This window comes from Glycine max, chromosome 8 (assembly GCF_000004515.6).
Source record: "Glycine max cultivar Williams 82 chromosome 8, Glycine_max_v4.0, whole genome shotgun sequence".
In the NCBI taxonomy this organism is placed as follows: Eukaryota; Viridiplantae; Streptophyta; class Magnoliopsida; order Fabales; family Fabaceae; genus Glycine; species Glycine max.
In genome coordinates this window covers 8,321,443-8,335,371 of record NC_038244.2, presented here as the reverse complement: position 1 = coordinate 8,335,371, position 13,929 = coordinate 8,321,443, and the positions used below count along the sequence as shown (strand labels likewise).

Here is a 13,929-nt window from a genome sequence, read left to right as displayed (position 1 = left end):
ATTATAGTTATCTGGTATATTTATAGGATTTAAAAAAATGATATTTTCATTATCTTTAAACAATTTGTTTAGAATAAAAAAAATATTTTCATGAGACACAAAAATTATGTTTCAAGTCTTTAAATTTAATTTGTTTTTATTATATTTGTCATTTTTTTATTATTTTTAACCTCATTCGTTAATTATGAGAAATTTTTGTTAATAAATTTAATAAAAAAATTTATTTAGGAAATAAGAAACAAAGGAAAAAAGATATATTTAAATAGTGATATAATTTTTTTGTCAAAAGTTATATATTTTCTAGATTTACTTAATAAAACTTTAAATTTTAATTTAGTTTATTGAAATTTAATATAAACAATTTTACATACATATACTCTAAAACAGTCATTTGAATGAAGAATGGAGAATAATAACAAGTTAAAAGAAATCAATAACAATATTTTAGAAAGAAAAAAAAGAAAATTCATATGTTTATACAACTGAAACGAAAAATGAAGTAAACTCCTTCATGTTATTGTAACTGAGGACACTCTCTCTGCCACGTACTCTTAAATTTAATTCACATTTCATTGATCGTCTTACACACGTGGGGATTATTTCAGTGGCGTGAAACTTCCAGAAGAACTCAAAGTCACTCCTCTTCTGCTTGCCCTCTTTCGCTTCCTGCAAATCTTTCTGAGGTACGTTCTTTCACGTGGGGATTAAATATTTCAAGTTTACTACTTTGATTTTCGTTTTATCTTAGTATTTGTTTTCTCTCTACCTATCTTCAGAATCGAGTCACAGACTAGAGCTAAATCAGCATAGAGGTACGCGTCATTGGTTTTTTGCCCTAATTTTATTTATATGGTTGAATGCTTTATCTTAGGGTTTTATTCAAAATTAGTGTCACATATTTCATGTAAAATTCAATCAAGTCTGGTTTAGGAGTGTTCCTATCTACTTTTTCATGAACAACTATATGCTGACCAGTGAATTAAGCCATTCGTTTTGTTTTTCATAGTTTGTGACTAAGACTTTCTCTTCCCCTCATTCATGGCTTCGTGCCCTAGCCTCGTAATGTTATTTATATGGCTGAATGCTGTGGCTTAGGGTTTTCTTCAAAATTAGTTTAACATTTTTTTATGTGAAATTTCAACCAAGTCAAGCCGTAGTGTGTTCTGTTCTGCTCAGTGATCAAAGATCTGCATCAATAGCGCACTTTAGCAGCGCAAAGCGGCCACTGTAAAGTTTTGAATAACGGTGTAGTGGCTGCAATCACGGCCATAATAGTGGCTCTATCGGTGATAAGTGGCGCTAGATTGAGGCTTCTTTGAAAACCCATTTTCCCCCTCAAAACAGCATGGTTTTTGGGTTGGGTGTGTGGTCTTAGTGCACAGTTGAGATATTCCTCCCCTTTTTAAGAATTTGAAAATCCCTAATTGGATCTAGTTTCTCTCGCTTTTGTCTACTGTGTGACACTCACTATTTGACTAACTTCCGTGCATATCCGGCAGTATTTCTGGCAACACTCACCTTCCATATTTTTCTCCTTTGAACTCTGAACCTCTGTTCTTTTCTCTGTGCAACACCCACCCTCACTGTTTATTGAATGTTTAAGATGCTTTGTATCTGAAATTTGAAATATGAACGTGCCTTTGAATTTTGTTTGTTTTCTTGACTTGTATTGTTATTTACTTGTATTTTATGTTTTGCTTAAAATCTATGACCTTTTATTATTGATGAACATGTCATGAATGTTGAGTATTTATCATAGTGCCAATCTCGCTATGAACTATACTGCCATAGCATTTTTGGGGTAGGCCACTATGGATTGCTGCCTGAGATTGATAACTATGCTTACTTCATAACTTGTACCAAATAATATGTACCATTTATATTGCTTGGGAGAATGTATGGAAATTGACTCTTTGATGCCATGTTTTCCTTGAACAGATACAAAAATGCCAAAAGTAAAGACAAATCGTGTTAAATACCCAGAGGGCTGGGAATTAATTGAGCCTACACTCCGTGAACTTCAAGCAAAGATGAGGGAAGGTTGGAAATTTACATCATGTTCTTAGTAGGTTTTATTATGTTCTTTCTGAAATCAATGAAATGAATAGTTTTATATCCTTTATGTGGCAGCTGAGAATGATCCGCATGATGGCAAAAGAAAATGTGAGACCTTATGGCCTATATTTAAGATTGCACACCAGAAGAGCCGCTACATATTTGATCTATACCATCGGAGGAAGGAAATTTCTAAAGAACTGTATGAATTCTGTTTAGATCAAGGATATGCTGACCGCAATCTAATTGCAAAATGGAAGAAGGTACCTGAAATTAGTTCTTTTATTTTATTTTTTTAAAACTGGTTTTCTTTTTCTATTGCTTTTTACATAGGAGGAAATTCATTAAAGAGAAAAGAGAAGCACAACTAGGAGGAGGATAAGAAATCTGCTAGTTACCAAAAAAATAAAAGAAATTCTCCAAAACAAATAAGACTAATGCAATAAAATGAGCCAAAAGCTGGTTGAAAGGTCTATTATGAATTTGCAACAAACCATTTGCATTAACCATGTTAAGTACCACTGTCCTAACCAAGGACTTGGCTTTTGAAGAGATGTTTGAATTTTAAAATGGATTAATCAAGTAGAAACCTAGGTTAGGCGTGTGTATGAAATTGATAGAAAGCTTTACAGGAGAAAATACTGGAAGAGTCCATGATCCAAACTCTTCTAACTAACTTAGTTGGGGGAGAAAGAGACTCAAGTAAAAGTGTAAAAGCAAAAGGGATTGTAGTTCACTATATTACCCATATTAAAATATCCAAGTAAATTACAGTCCCTTTGTAAATAATGATCTTAGATTCTTAGCCTTAGATTAGAAATGGCTAATGAGCAAACTTCACAAAGTAGATAGTTGAAACATGCAGGAAAAGTCTCTGAAAAAGGAGCACTCCCTATCTAAGCTTCCTCTCCAAAGTTGACAAGGATTCCATCACCCAAACAATAGACATGTATTCCTGCAAAAAAACCTTCCAATCCCAAAATCTAATATGAGCAGTGTTGCTCACTTGGTTAGCATGCCACCTGTTCTGATGGGTTGTACTTGCTCTTAGTCTTATATACTTGGTGAGTTGGTGCCTCTTGGCATTAGTCTCCAAAGGAAAGTGCCAAAGTCATTTAACCTCTGAAAGGAATGTTTGTGTGTTAAGATGCCAAATTACCAACCCCTAATCCCCCTTCATTTTAGGCCTATGAAGAACCTCTCAAGTCCCAACTAATAAAATGTTCTCTTCTCTGTTTTCCCACAGCCGATCCATGTTTGTATCATTGGGTCACTCTGAACTCACATTGTGTGATATTCAGTACTGTTGAAATTAGGAAGTATGTTATTTCTATACTCATATTTGTGCCTTCTCCGAGATGTTAATTGTTGTAAGGTTATTGTTACTTGGTAGCAAAAAATGTTAAAAAAATAGTGTCGTTTTACTTTCACCAAGATTTTATTTCATTTGTGCATTCTATGTGTAGTTTTCTTGGATTTTGAGTACTTAAATCATTATGTTTTTGGTCTGAATTGCAGCCTGGTTATGAACGTCTTTGCTGCCTGAGGTGCATGCAGCCACGTGATCACAATTTTGCCACCACTTGTGTTTGCAGAGTACCCAAGCAACTTAGGGAGGAGAAGGTCATAGAGTGTGTTCACTGTGGATGCAAGGGTTGTGCAAGCGGGGACTAATTGAATATCGATTCTAGTTTTAGTTGCCAATGGAAGGTTTCTTAGAATTACTTTCTTTGTGCTTTTAGCTTAATGTTGTCTGAAACCCTCACCATGGGACACCACTTCTCCAGGTTGTATTACTGTCTACTAAATGAGTGCTATATATTGGGAACATTGGTTACATATTAGGGTGTGTTTGGTTTGCATTTTCATTTTCTGTTTTCATTTCCTGTTTTTATTTTTTGAAAATTGTTTTTATTTTCAAAAGATTTAAATTCTGAAAATATGTTTGGTTTGATTTCTTGTTTTCTGTTTTTATGAAATAAAAATACTGAAAATTTATGATATATTGACTTATTGTCTTTTTGTATTTTTAGATTTGCTTAAAACTACATTTATTGTCACCGCAATTTCATTTTAACCAAAATGAGGTTTCTGTTCTCAACTGAAAATACTGAAAACGAAAATTTTTTGTTTTCATTTTCTAGTTGTTTACTGTTTTCATTTTTACCGAAAATGTTTTCAGAAATCAAACCAAACACATTTTCATCACCGTTTTTTATTTTCAGTGAAAATAAAATCAAAAAACAACCAAACTAAACACTCCCTTAGTTATCTGCCTAGTTCAAAATCTGACGGGAGCTTTGTACCTTTTCATTGATTAGCCTAATATGGTGTACTTTTGCTCTATACTTCAAAGCTTTAATGCTGCTTTGGTTAAGATTGGAGCCAAGCTGGACAAACTCCAAAGTTTTTATTTTTTATTTTTTAAAGAGATCAATTTTGTGAGGGGAACATTGTAAAAGTCAAAGCATTATTCTGAGATAAATATATTTTTATGTCATTCTCCCAGTCAAATCATTTGAGGAGTAATTCTTTAAATACAACAAATGAAAATAACTGATGATATAGACGGTGAAGTGTTTCCTTGAATAATTTTAATAGTGGGATAATTGTTGAACCTTTGTTTTGTTAAACAAGTTTGGAGTGTTGTTTCAACTTAAGATTAAGAATTTGCTTGTTTTGGAGTCAATTTATTTAGAGCAGTTCTTGAAAACAATTTTTTAAAATATAATCTTTCAAAATGTGATTAGAAGGAGATATCTGTTTCATATAGTAATTAATTATATTTTGAAGAATATTCTTGAAAACATTCTGATGAAAAATGTGATTACCGAGTAAACTAAATGTGGATCAAATGGGGGAAAATTTGCTCTCAAGTGCTAGAAAAGAGCCGAAGCCATCAAATAGAGGATTGTTCAATTTAAATTTATAAGAGTAGGGGGACAAAAGAAAATATTAGGGGAACCAATTAAGAGAAGCTACGCTCTAGATTGTTTTACTGAAAATCAGGATATTGCTAGTGCCCTATAGTGTGATTGATCCATATAGACAATCATCCCACCTAGTAGAGTAAGACTTGATTGTTTTACAAAAATCATTACCTCTCACATCTTGTACTGTTCACTAAGAATCAATATATAAGGCAGTCCATTCAAATGCTAAACCAGTGTCATGGTCAAGGATACTGCTCCTTGGCACATGCAAACCATTTTTAGCTTTACATTAAAGCAAGAATATGAAGCATTAAGCATAAGGCTGCAACCCAATAAAATTTACAAATTACCCTCACTTAATATGACAAGTGCCCAACATATTGAATATTTTAAATTATGGACAAAAGAACTAGATGACAGAACTTTCAAGAAGACAAAATCACAACTTCACTCTATCACTAAACCATACCATTCGACAGAATCAGCATTTACATCTCAAAACCCAGTAACCGATCTAATGAACATCATTGCTTGATGTGGAAGCCATCTAGTCGCTCCCATAAAACATTCAGCTGAGAGTCTGTGTCTTACCCGTTTAATGATAACCTAGTCTGAAACATAGAAAGAAATGACAAGAAAAGAAAAGTGAAATATAACTTAACAGATAAATATTCATTCAAAATTTCAAACGAACAACTTATGATGCTAAAAAATTTGAATTACAAAAAACAAGCTGAGCAGATATTGCAAAGAAAAAATGTTTGACTAACCTTCTATGATCCATCGCTGAACTATTTGCGGTCTTCCTCGCACATAAGTTATAACAAAATGAGTGCATAAAGTGATTTCAATCTGCAAACCAAGAACCATGAAGTCAAACTGTTATTTTAAATGGGGGGAAAACTGTCAAAAGTAAAAAAAAAAAAAAACGTTTGCAGAAAGGACAGCAAGCATCCATAAATTAGATCTTAGATTTTCGTCTCCTAACAGGTAATAAATATGGAAAAAAATTTCCCATCACAAACAATGAACTAGGAGAGAAAAGGAGTACAGTGCAGAAGGATCAGGAATCCTCCTAAAACAGAAAAGTAAAATACACAAGAAAGGAAACAAAATATAAAATAACATTAGCTCCAAAGAGCTATCCATGATAAAAGGAAGCTACTGAACGCTAGCTCATGCTACAGTATTTTTGAGTGAGGAGTTTCCATGAAACAAAATTCTTGGGTGTTCCACAAAAGTTCCCCTTCTACACGGTATATCATAGACCAGAAGATGAGATCTTTTCCATTTAACCTAATGAGGTACACGTTCATAGTTGAAATTTATTAATTTTAATACCTGTAGCTGGAAAAAGGATTAAGTTCTAAAAGCAGCTTATGGTCTTATTAAATGCTTTTACATAAATGGAATCCATTTGACAAATGTATAAAACTAAGCAATAAGCAATTACATGATTTCTTGTGTATATTGAATTTACCCTGGCAGAATTTAAGCTGTCAATTATCATTTACTAGCAATATTGATTGGCTTATCCCTAATGCAACTTGCTTCATTATTAAACTTACTTGAAGGCAAATATACATAAGTAAAAAATTACTCAGTTCCATAAAAATGCAAGGATACAGCACAATTTCTAAATTGTATATAGGTCTATTTTTTTAAGCTATTTTAATAACTTGAGGTTATATCAAAATAAATGTGCAAGCAGAGGTGAAAATACTTACCACTAAAAATGTCAAGGAACAATTCTATTCACAGCTTAAGCTGATTGGTGGAGCTAAGAAAGATTTATATCTAAGACCCCCTTAAAACAGAGCTTTTTGAGCTTGAAGTGCGGACAATGCACAAACCCACTTTACCTTGGGCTCAAATATAAGTTAATTATGAAGAAGAGAAGCAACAAGGATCAATCTCATAATTTCTTAAAGGTTGTGATACCTGTTAAGGACCAACTCTCCTAATCACATAAATTGTCAGGTGGATGCACTTGAATGGTAATGATTTTATATATTTAACAAATTGTAAGTTCTGAAGCCTATGCCAGTTCTCTCTATGGGGTCCTATAGGATTGTGGAACATGGATGAATTGAGAGTCAGGATTTGAATAAATGTCCAAGTGAAACTCTTGGCATTTGCTATCTTTTTGGAAAAAAAAATTCTCGAATTCTGGTGTCTCCTTCATTAGTAGATAAGTAGTTGATAGTAATTTCTGTGGTAGCAGCATCTACTGAAAACCCTTTGTCTCTCATTATTGTAAGGTATTTTATTGATCTTGCAATCTCCTTTTTTGTTAGCAAGCCTTGGACAAAGACATTGTAAGTGCAGTTATCTGGCAGGCAGCCATTCTCTTCCATATTTATCAGTAAGTCTTCAGCTTTATCCAATGAGCCTTGTTTACAGAGACCCTTAATCATAATGGTATAAGTATAAACGTTAATTTGCAAACCTTTACCAGGCAAACTAGAAAAGAGTTCCCATGCAGCATTCAGTTTTCCAGCACTGCACATTCCGTCAAGCAAAATACTATAAATTACAATATTAAGATCCAAATTACTCTTCTCCATTGCCTCAGCCAACGACACTGCCTCAGAAAGAAGATTTCCTTTACATAGGCCATCCAATATAACAGCACAAGTCTGGAGATTGGGAACTTGACCATATTTGTGCATATTGAGAAACAGTTCTTTTGCAGCTAATGGTCTACCTGCTTGACAAAACCCACCTATAAGAGTGGTCCAAGTGACAACATCAGGAACAAATCCCATCTTAGCCATTTCCTCCAACAGATGCATAACCTTATTAATGTTTTTGTCCTTACACCATCCGTGGATAAGTGAAGTAAAAACCACAATGTCCGGTAAACAGCCCCTGCTAACCATTAAATGAAACACTCTCATGGCCTCATTCATTTTATTTTGCAAACAATATATATGAATCAACGAATTATAGGTGAAGACATCCGGCCCTTCCCCCGTCAGAATCATAAACCCAATCACACTTTTAGCCTGCATCACTTTTCCTTCTTTGCAGAAAGCATCCACTAAAATATTGAGAGTCTGCAAATCCAGCCTCATTCCCATTTTTATCATCTCATCCAGCAGAGAACCAGTCTCTTTCCACCTTCCAAAATTGCAAAGACCTTGAATCAAGCAAGCGTAAGTGACAAGATTAGGTCGAACACCTTTGCCACTCATTTCCGAGCACAAATTCAACGCTTCAGATACCAATCCATCCTTGCACAAACCATCCATAATTGTGCTGTAAACTACCACATTAGGTTTCCAATTCCTTTCCTCCATCTTTCTTAGCCACTCAACCGCCGCCAAAGTGTCTCCCGTCTTACACAACCCATTAATCAACACCCCGTACGTGTAAACATCCAATGGATACCTCATTTTCTCCATATGATCAACCAGCCCGACTGCCTGAGCCACATTGCCCTGCACGCAAAGCCCGTTAATGAGAGCGGTGAGAGTCATCACAGTGGGCTCCAAACCAAGTTTGAACATAGTCCCCAACACAGAGAACCCAAAAGCAACCAACTTCAAACGGCAGAGACAATTGATCACAATATTAAGAGTAATGGTATCAGCTTCTATGCCTAGAGAAGAAAAGATGTGCTTAACTAAAGATATGGCAGTGGTGTAGTGCTTCAACCTCACAATAACACCCAACAACAAAGTAAAGTCCTTCACAGAAGGCAAAGGCTTCATGCTAGCCATGCCTTGGAACAAGTCCAAAGCTTCATCAATGTTCTTCACTTTACCTGACTTGCATAGGTTTCTCATGGAAATCAAGAACTGGGTTCCGTTGCTATGGCTATCGGTGTCATAAGTGTTTGTGGAGCAATGACAGTGCTTTGAAAAAAACAGAGAAAACGAAGGAGAGCGGATGGAAAGGGAACGAGAGAAAGTACCCATCATGTGATGAAGACGACGAAAACGAGAGAAAGAGGGTATTCTTCGAAGCATTAAAAACTAAATCTTTTGCTTCCGAACAACATCAGTGTCGGAAACTGCTTATGGTTGCAGAATCTGGCGAGGGTTCAGGATTTTTTTTGTCAGGAGAGGGTTTAGGAACAAGCTACAATATTATTATTATCATCTATATTTATTAATAATGACAACTAGTTGCTGTATAATTTTTTTATTCATAAATTATTATTATTATATATATATATATATATATATATATATATATATATATATATAACCTTTAAAATGTAACCGATGCGAAAGTTGTAACTTAGGAAACTTAAATGTATTTTATCTTATATATACAATTCCAAAATATAAAATTTAAATATCTTTATAATAATAATAATAATAAATTTTAAATTATTTTTAGTTTAGTATAAAAAAATTAGTTTTAATAAATATGATATTCGTTCAATTTTTTTATGAGCATTAGTGTATATATATTTAATTTTAAGAAATTTATTATTATTATTATTTAATGAAAACATAATATTCGTATAAAGATGTCATTTACATACTCATAAAAACAAAAATAAATACTATAGAAAGTAAATCAAATAAAAGTTCACAGAACAAGCTGGGGTGGGGCGACGCGCTGCCTGGAACGGGACAGAGACAGAGAGGGTTCCTTCCGGTCGCTGTAATTGTAAGTCCTTCAAACTTTTCTTCTATTCTCTCTAACAATTCAAGTGTTAGTGTTTGGAACACAAACCCTTCCAATGTTTCGCATATCAAAATTTATCATTCACTATTGATCTTTCTGTGTTTCTTGATTCATTTATTTATTTTCTTGCTATTTAATCTGGAATCTTCTGTTTCTGTGCTGTGTAAACAAACATTTTACCGATTTACTATGCATCTGTGCAATATAGGGTTTGGCGTTCAATTGAGGAAGAACAATGTCGGTGACAGCGGGTGTTAGTGATACTGTAATAGCCATTAGGGATAAGCTCAGAGGTAAAATTGGCCAAACTAAAGTTAAGCGTTATTGGCCCGGTAAAGTTCCTGAATGGGCTGATGATGAGAACGAAGAAGATGCTGCCCCTGCCGATATTAGACCCTCCAGGGAAGCTGCCTTGGAGAAAGCCTTTCCTCGTCACGAAGAAGACGCTGCTATTGTCAGAAAAGACGATCGTAGGCTCCGCCGTTTGGCCGAGAGCCGGATAGATAACCGTGAGGAGGTCCGGGCTGATCATCGCCGCATTCGCCAGGCTGAGATTGTTTCCACCATTGAAGAGGAGGCCAGGAGGCAGGAATGGTTGGAGTTCGAAGAAGAAGATGAGAATGCTTTGGCAGAAAGAAGGAGGCTGATTAAAGAGAAGTTGCTTCAGAGAGAGCAGGAAGAGGCACTTCCTCAGGAAGAGGAAGAGGAGGAAGAAGAAGAGGAGGAGGAGGAGGAATCTGAGTATGAGACTGACTCTGATGAGGAATATACGGGAGTGGCTATGGTGAAGCCTGTGTTTGTTCCCAAGTCTGAGAGAGATACCATTGCGGAGCGTGAGCGTCTTGAGGCTGAGGAGCTGGCTTTTGAGGAGAAAAGGAAAAGGAGATTGGAGGAAAGGAGGATTGAGACGAAGCAGATTGTTGTTGAGGAGATCCGGAAGGATGAAGAAATCCAGAAAAACTTGGAAATGGAGGCCAACATTGCTGATGTCGATACAGATGATGAAGTTAATGAGGCAGATGAATATGAAGCTTGGAAAGTGAGAGAGATTGGTAGGATCAAGAGGGATAGGGAGGATCGGGAGGCAATGTTGAAGGAAAAGGAAGAGATTGAGAAGGTGAGAAACATGACAGAGGAAGAGAGGAGGGAGTGGGAAAGGAGGAATCCCAAACCTGCTCCACCACCAAAGCAGAAATGGAGATTTATGCAGAAATACTATCACAAAGGTGCTTTCTTCCAGAATGAATCTGATGACCGAGCTGCCACCGTTGGATCTGATGGTATTTTCGCTCGTGATTTCTCTGCCCCAACTGGGGAGGATAAAATGGACAAGACAATATTGCCAAAGGTTATGCAAGTTAAGCACTTTGGTCGTAGTGGAAGAACCAAGTGGACCCATCTTGTCAATGAGGATACTACTGATTGGAATAACCCGTAAGTTCAATTTCTCCTATGTTCTATATCTTTCGGTTTCAAGAATAGTGGTAGATTGTTTATTCTATTCTTTGGTATTAGTTTTTTGTTGTTTTATCCTGAGAAAAAAATATGGCATATCTGTTCACATTTACTTATGAAGTTCATCTGCTATGGCACTGGTCCAAAATGATCTCGGATTCATGTGATGATATTGAGATGCTCATGCCAATAGTGAAATGTTCATTTAAGATTTCTTTTTCTCTTGTTATCTAAAAAATTTTCTGCTATTAGTCATCAGAAGAGTGAAATGAGAGTTTTTATGAAGAATGGTTTTCTGATGGAGGCCCCAAGGCCCAAGATCACAAAATAAGGTGTATGTAAGGATAGGCAAAAGGTTCACTTGATCAATTTTAGGAGAGAGATATAACCAACTGTCAACCCTGTAGCAGAGCATGGGAGGAGTGCATGTGGGCTTGTTGTAAGAAGACAGAGAACATTAGCCCGAGAAGGGTGTGTACAAGGTAGGGTGGAATTAGGCTTGGGCTGGGAGAAACCAGACACTCTCATAACTGTCTAGGAATCTTTTTCATTTTGTACCATTATACACAGAAGATACCAGGATCTGAACTCCCTTGATGAAGACCTGTTACTGGAATACAAATATTTCTATGCTTAATTTCTTCATTTTAGTCTTTCTAGCTTGCTGGTACCTATCATTTTGCTTATTTAGGAATTTGATTGTGGGTGAGATTGAGGTTCAAGAGGGAGAGTTGATTGGAAGGAATATAGTTAAAAGACATATTTCATTTAGAGTAAGCATAATTATGCCATCTCACAAATCTTATTTTATTTTTTTGGCATTCATTTTGTAGAAATATGTACTTGGCTTGAAGTTTATTGTTTACAGCGTTCTTAGTTTGTCAACTTTACCCTGACTCCCTTGACTTCTATGTGAATTTAGCTGGACAGTAAGAAGGGATCATATTGCATGTCACAACTCACAATTTAAATGAGTTGTTTATTAGCAGCCCTTGATATGGTTTGAGATCTTGACAAAAGTGCATGCTCATGAGTTATGCTCATCTGTTTTCATAGTACTTTTGGGTTTCACGTTTTATCATTTGCTTGCTTGTAATTTTGTGAAGTTAAAAGAGAGTATTACATAACATTTAAAAATTATGATTCTATACTAATTTCTAGATTAAGGTTTATTCTCTGTTCTGAGAATATCTGAAATGCTACATTTATTATCTACAGAGTCCTGAATCTGTTTATGTTTTCAATGTTGATGTAACATGTTAGACTGATTCTGCCACACTTCTGATTTTATGACATTAAAAGGAGTCTACACAATTTTTTTTATCACACCAGAATTCTATACTAATTTCTAGATTAAGGAGTCTACTCTTTTTTATGACATTAAAAGAGAGTATTACATAACATTTAAAAATTATGATTCTATACTAATTTCTAGATTAAGGTTTATTCTCTGTTCTGAGAATATCTGAAATGCTACATTTATTATCTACAGAGTCCTGAATCTGTTTATGTTTTCAATGTTGATGTAACATGTTAGACTGATTCTGCCACACTTCTGATTTTATGACATTAAAAGGAGTCTACACAATTTTTTTTATCACACCAGAATTCTATACTAATTTCTAGATTAAGGAGTCTACTCTTTTTTATGACATTAAAAGAGAGTATTACATAACATTTAAAAATTATGATTCTATACTAATTTCTAGATTAAGGTTTATTCTCTGTTCTGAGAATATCTGAAATGCTACATTTATTATCTACAGAGTCCTGAATCTGTTTATGTTTTCAATGTTGATGTAACATGTTAGACTGATTCTGCCACACTTCTGATTTTATGACATTAAAAGGAGTCTACACAATTTTTTTTATCACACCAGAATTTTTTCATGTATTGTTGGTTGATAGGCTTGCAGTCATGTTATTAAATATTGATAATCATCTTTCGAATAATGGGGTTTTAGTATGTTAAGGCAGCATTCAATGTATTTGCTGAGAAAATTCTGCATTGGCTTTCTGACATCTTAATTTTTTTTCTGTCCGATATTTCTCCCTTACCAAGAATTTTGGATTTGTTAACACATTGATGATAGGGATTCATTTTGCTTAACGTGCAACTAACCTCCAGAGTCCAGACCTCCCCTTCCCCTGAAAAAAGGGTTTCTTCTACTGCAAGTAGCATTTTATACTTACATATTAACTGCTGTAAAATACTAAAATTATTCGACATTCTTGTTATTGTTGAATTGTAATACAGGTGGACTTACAATGACCCACTTCGTGCAAAGTATAATGACAAAATGGCAGCAATGAATGCACCTATAGTAAAACCTAAAGGAAGCAAGAAGTTGAAAGATTGGGAATCTAGGGAATCTGGATGAACTTGAAGTTACAAAACTATGCATGAAGATATAGTCCTTTCAGTTATAGCTCACGGATTAATACCAGATTAGATATCACCTTATCCTATGTATGCTTGTGTTCTGTCTTAATACAGAATGTAAAGTAGTTCATCACGGCTCAAGCATGTTATGGATCTTGGAAGGCAGTTCGTGCAGATTGTGATAGGAGTTCATCACTAGTTTATTCGGATATTCTTCCCCAGTTAATGAATCCTAGCTGATTTGAAGTCCTGCCAGCCTAGCCTAATGTCTTCAAGCGCTTATGACTGACTTTCTTTGTATTTTGTCACCATTTTGACTTTATTACTAGCTGGCTATTAGGATTTTATTGAGTTTGCTGCCCATTGATGCTTCAGGAGCCACTGTTTTACAATTTAAGATCATTTATACGTGCAACTTCGATACTGACTGGAACTCCCAAGAGTGACACTTCAATTGGT

General features: G+C 35.0%; 3 protein-coding genes across 5 annotated transcripts; 2 read left to right on the top strand and 1 right to left on the bottom strand.

Moving 5' to 3' along the window:
* The first annotated feature begins 588 nt into the window (after positions 1-588).
* On the top strand, positions 589-3,894 carry LOC100305597 (uncharacterized). 2 transcript variants are annotated; one of them, NM_001250747.2, is made up of 5 exons: positions 619-683; positions 777-812; positions 1,939-2,040; positions 2,131-2,318; positions 3,574-3,894. In NM_001250747.2, the coding sequence occupies exons 3-5, from the start codon at positions 1,947-1,949 to the stop codon at positions 3,727-3,729; spliced, it is 438 nt and encodes a 145-aa protein (NP_001237676.1). In that variant the 5' UTR covers positions 619-683; positions 777-812; positions 1,939-1,946; the 3' UTR covers positions 3,730-3,894. The 2 variants fall into 2 exon arrangements, with proteins under 2 accessions (XP_014633798.1, NP_001237676.1); XM_014778312.3 differs by lacking the exon at positions 777-812 and having other exon boundaries at positions 589-683.
* A 1,369-nt stretch (positions 3,895-5,263) lies between these two features.
* On the bottom strand, positions 5,264-9,080 carry LOC100777512 (putative pentatricopeptide repeat-containing protein At1g12700, mitochondrial). Of its 2 annotated transcripts, none has more exons than XM_006585084.4 (3): positions 6,716-9,080; positions 5,759-5,840; positions 5,264-5,599 (listed from the first exon to the last, which is right to left on the bottom strand). In XM_006585084.4, the coding sequence occupies exon 1, from the start codon at positions 8,960-8,962 to the stop codon at positions 7,127-7,129; it is 1,836 nt and encodes a 611-aa protein (XP_006585147.1). In that variant the 5' UTR covers positions 8,963-9,080; the 3' UTR covers positions 5,264-5,599; positions 5,759-5,840; positions 6,716-7,126. The 2 variants fall into 2 exon arrangements, with proteins under 2 accessions (XP_006585147.1, XP_040874028.1); XM_041018094.1 differs by having other exon boundaries at positions 6,930-9,080.
* A 393-nt stretch (positions 9,081-9,473) lies between these two features.
* LOC100785354 (microfibrillar-associated protein 1) lies at positions 9,474-13,844 on the top strand. The gene is made up of 3 exons (XM_003531167.5): positions 9,474-9,614; positions 9,841-11,066; positions 13,345-13,844. The coding sequence occupies exons 2-3, from the start codon at positions 9,868-9,870 to the stop codon at positions 13,466-13,468; spliced, it is 1,323 nt and encodes a 440-aa protein (XP_003531215.1). The 5' UTR covers positions 9,474-9,614; positions 9,841-9,867; the 3' UTR covers positions 13,469-13,844.
* The last annotated feature ends 85 nt before the right edge of the window (positions 13,845-13,929 follow it).